At 35.0% G+C, this 4426-nt stretch overlaps 1 protein-coding gene across 1 annotated transcript; it reads right to left on the bottom strand.

Annotated features, from left to right (window-relative positions):
• On the bottom strand, positions 1-2145 carry LOC104105996 (1-Cys peroxiredoxin). The gene is made up of 4 exons (XM_070182232.1): positions 1982-2145; positions 1572-1720; positions 1347-1493; positions 1-561 (listed from the first exon to the last, which is right to left on the bottom strand). The coding sequence occupies exons 1-4, from the start codon at positions 2097-2099 to the stop codon at positions 316-318; spliced, it is 660 nt and encodes a 219-aa protein (XP_070038333.1). The 5' UTR covers positions 2100-2145; the 3' UTR covers positions 1-315.
• Positions 2146-4426: the final 2281 nt, after the last annotated feature.

Genomic DNA, 4426 nt, shown 5'->3' with positions numbered 1-4426 from the left:
TTAATACTAATCACACATATAGTTTTCTATTTAACATGAAACTTAAAACTGTTTGAAAATACACTTTAAAGCAACTACTCTCACACATACGTAAAATACAAGAAAAAAGAAGGAACAAGCCCCATACCAAAAGACTTAAAACAATCCAGCACCAAATTACCTTAACAACAATATCTCCTATAGAAACTTTTCATCCAGTTTCTAAGACAGAAGTGCAGGATCTAAATATAACACCAATAAAATGTACCTATTTCCACAACTAGGCACTTTATATATTAGTAAAACATTTGCTTCATATATATATATATATGGTTCTCAAACATTAGTGAAACGCAGGTAATCTTTGCGAGAAGGAAGATTGGCAGTGTCATATCCCTGTGGAAACATTTCCTTGGCTTGTTCATTGGAGACACTGGGTGATATCACTACCGGTTCTCCCGGTTTCCAGTTTGCTGGGGTTGCAATTTTGTACTTTGAAGCTTTCTGTAGAGAATCAATAACCCTCAACACTTCGTCCATATTTCTTCCTGTGCTTGCTGGGTACAAAAAGCTCAGCCTTATCTACAAAGATGAACAGAAGTTAAACCCAAGTTAGAAAAGAACAGACCTTTCTTTGTTAAGACAGTCACGGTTTTGTGCGTTCAACCATTACTCATTTAATTTCAATTCGACCTATATATACATGTGAAAAAAATGTAAGATATCTATATATATAATAAAACATCTGTCGGTAGAAAGTTTACCTTCCATCCTTCCAAATTAGAAAAGAACATGGTTTACAAACTTTATAGCTTAAAGATTCAGCAGTCTATTCTCGTACTCCTCCGTTCCATTCCATGTGATTGAACTACTTAATTTTATATAAGTAAATTCAGACATAAATTCTTCAAATTTTTTGAAATTTGAAATTTGAAATAAAATTTACTTTACGTATTTAGGATGTAAAGAATAGATAAATAAAATCGTTAAGAATTTAGAATATTTCAAGACAATATTTATGCAATCAATGAAGAAAGAATTTTTTTTTGTCCAAATACTAGCAGTATACCACGTAAAATGGAATATAAGTAAAATAATTAATAATCAAAATATTTAAAAGAATTTTCAAAGAGTCAAAGAAAAACTCCTTGAGTACTCCAATTTGTAATTTGGGTGTCTTGTAAAGTACTCCAAATAGTAATAGTAATACATAAAATAGAACAGATAGGGTAATAATTTAAATTCCGAGACGATCTAACATCTAGAAAAGAAAAAAGTAAAAATAAGTTTGATTGATTCGGAAATTTAGAAGTGAAAGATGGAGAGTAGTACAATATGGAACAAGATGATGTTGTAGTAAATTAAACCTTCTTGTCAGGGCCAACAATGTGGAGAGCACGAGAAGGGACTTTTTGGCCAGAGGAATCTGTCTCATCAGGATCCACCATGTTCAGTTCCTTAATCAATTCTCTCTTCGGATCAGCAATTATTGGGTATGTCACCTTATGTCCATTCTGCCAAGTATATAAAATTAATAACGAAAACAAAACTGCTACTAGAACTTAAATTAAAATGTAGAAATTTGAGTTTACGTTGTAAGATTCGATGTCCTTGATCCACTCCTTGTGAGAATGAACATCATCACAAGAAAATCCAAGAAGCTTCACTCCTCGTTCAGCAAACTTGCTTGAATAAGCAGCCATCATACCAAGCTCCGTCGTACAAACTGGCGTAAAATCACCTGCATCCATACAGAGTAAATTAATAACGTCTCGATCGAGGCATATATATATATATATATATATATATATATATATATATATATATATATATACACACATCAAGTTATCCACTTTATTTTCCAGCTATATATCAAATCATATAATAAAAAATACATGGTATGTGCAATATTTTGAACTATTTGCATGTGTGGTATGATTATTCTGATTTATTACTAAAGAAATTCTTATTTCACAAGAGGTAGAAATATAGTGAATTAGACCTGGGTGAGAAAAGAGAATGGTATAGCTATCACCAACATAGTCATGGAGTTTCATCTTTCCATGAGTGGTTTCTACTTCCAGATTAGGAAGGTCATCTCCAATGGTAAGGCCTGGCATTTTTCTCTTCACAGATTTAACACAATTTTTGTGGAAGAAGAGGAGAGTTGATTAAAAGGGTGTTGAAACGTTGCTGCATGAAGAGAACGTGGCATGCGTCGTGGCTTCTGCACTTTGCCACTTTCATCACCAGTTCCTTCTGCTGCTTCCACGTCCTTAGTGCCAGATTTCAGTGTCTGAGTTTGCTTCTTTAATTAAACTACTCATTCACCAAGCTTTTTTGTCTTTTCCCTTTTTTCTTTCTTTTCTTTAGAATTGTGAAATTCAACTTATACTAGTGGTGGATGAGAGGCTTTTTAGATGGAAACACTACTATTTGTAAAATTCAAGCTTTTTTCTCCGTAAAAAGCTGAAATTTCTATGAATGCATGCAATCAAAACATATGTCGAACACAACATTTATAACCTGGTCGGTCAAGTTTTCACAATTCAAAAAAGTTATTTTGAAGTGTAATATTTTGTGTTTTGGTTAATTAATTTAAAAAAATATTTTTGTCAATATTAAAGTAATAATTTATCAAGAGCAAAATAAAAAATAATTATTGCCTTTTGGAAGGAGTTACTTTTTGCAACTTGTAAGTTATGAGCCGTTAATTTAAAAACTGTAAGAATATATATAACATTTTATTCTTAGGGCGAAAAATAAGTTTCATATGTCATTCACAAATTATTCTCACGTCTTAAATGTAAGTATGTTCGGACTGCTTCGATTAGCAGCATGACGCTTAACTACTTTTTCATCAGATCATATAAGTAACATTCTTTCCATCAGACATGACTTGCACACTTTGCCATCGATGAGGAATCGCTTTCTCAAAGGTGTTTATTATATATATAGCAATTGCCTCAGCGATATTCAAGAATTTTTTCAATAAATATTGTTTAGAAGATCCATGGGTATGCACCAACTTATGCAATGATAACTATAGTACTAGCAATAGGATTTTGTATAGTGGCCTCAACTTCCTGGTTTAGCTACCCCTCCAGCATCTTTAGCATAACTTTTGGTAATATTATTGTACAGGGTAAAATTGGTTTATAATAAATGATCGAATAGTAGCGTGACACGTGTAGTCGAAGGCAGGTAAAAAGCAAATCGAGTAACAACCAGTACCGGGGGCAACAATTGTAGTTGGTGTCGAATAAACCTCGAAAGGAGCCTGGTCAACGGAAGCAGTTCGAATGCTTACCATCGGATAGCATTCAATGAAAAATATTCTCCAACATTAAATATGTAGTCATTACAGAGAATATTTGCATTCATGTCATGCTGTTACATATTCATTAATGACCCCTTTATTGTCATTTAAGAGGGGTTTGATCCTAGGATCTTGTTTCCCTAGGTATAGCTATAAATAGTAGGCTCAACAACCATTGTAAGACACGAAATTCTTGGCAAAACTTATGCTAGATTCCATTCTCAATCTTAGTCAACAACAACAACAACAACAACAAACCCATTCACAAGTGGGGTATGGGGAGGGTAGGATGTATGCAGCCTTACCCCTACCCCCGAAGGGCAGAGATACTGTTTCTAATAGACCCTCGGCTAAAGAAAGGTTGAAAATAAAAAGAAAAATGCAACAAGTAGGAATAACAACAAGATAAAATAAGATCGAATCCAAGAATGCAGTGAAACTCTAGGTAGAATAACAATCCATGAATAAAAAGATATTATACTAACACTAATGCTAGCAAACTGAGTAAGATAAATAAAAAACGCTCGACTACCTACAAACCTTCTACCCTAATCTTTGACCTTCACACCCTCCTGTCTAGGGCCATGTCCCTAGTCAGCTCCAGTTGCGCCATATCCCGCCTAATAACCTCTCCCCAAGACTTTTTAGGCCTACCTCTACCCCTCTTGCTACCCACCGAGGCTATCCTCTCGCACCTTCTAACTGGGGCTTCTATACTTCTCCTCTTAACATGTCCGAACTATCTCAACCTCGCCTCCCGCATCTTATCCTCCACAGGGTCCACTCCCACCTTTTTCCGAATAACTTCATTCCTAATCTTATCCAATCGGGTATGGCCACGCATCCACCTTAACATCTTCATCTCAGCTACTTTTGGCTTCTGGGTATGAGAGTTCTTGACCGGCCAATACTCTGCTCCATACAACATAGTCGGTCTAATTACAACCTTGTAGAACTTACCTTTAAGTCTCAGCGGCACATTCTTATCACACAAAACACCGGAAGCGAGCCTCCACTTTATTCATCCTGCTCTGATTCGATGCGTGACATCTTCATCAATCTCCCCATTACCTTGTATTATAAATTCAAGATACTTGAAACTACCTCTCTTGGGGATGATTTGCGTAG

This window comes from Nicotiana tomentosiformis, chromosome 8 (genome assembly GCF_000390325.3).
Source record: "Nicotiana tomentosiformis chromosome 8, ASM39032v3, whole genome shotgun sequence".
NCBI classification, from domain to species: Eukaryota; Viridiplantae; Streptophyta; class Magnoliopsida; order Solanales; family Solanaceae; genus Nicotiana; species Nicotiana tomentosiformis.
Note: the sequence above shows the minus strand (reverse complement) of the source record. Positions and strands in the feature narration are given on the sequence as shown.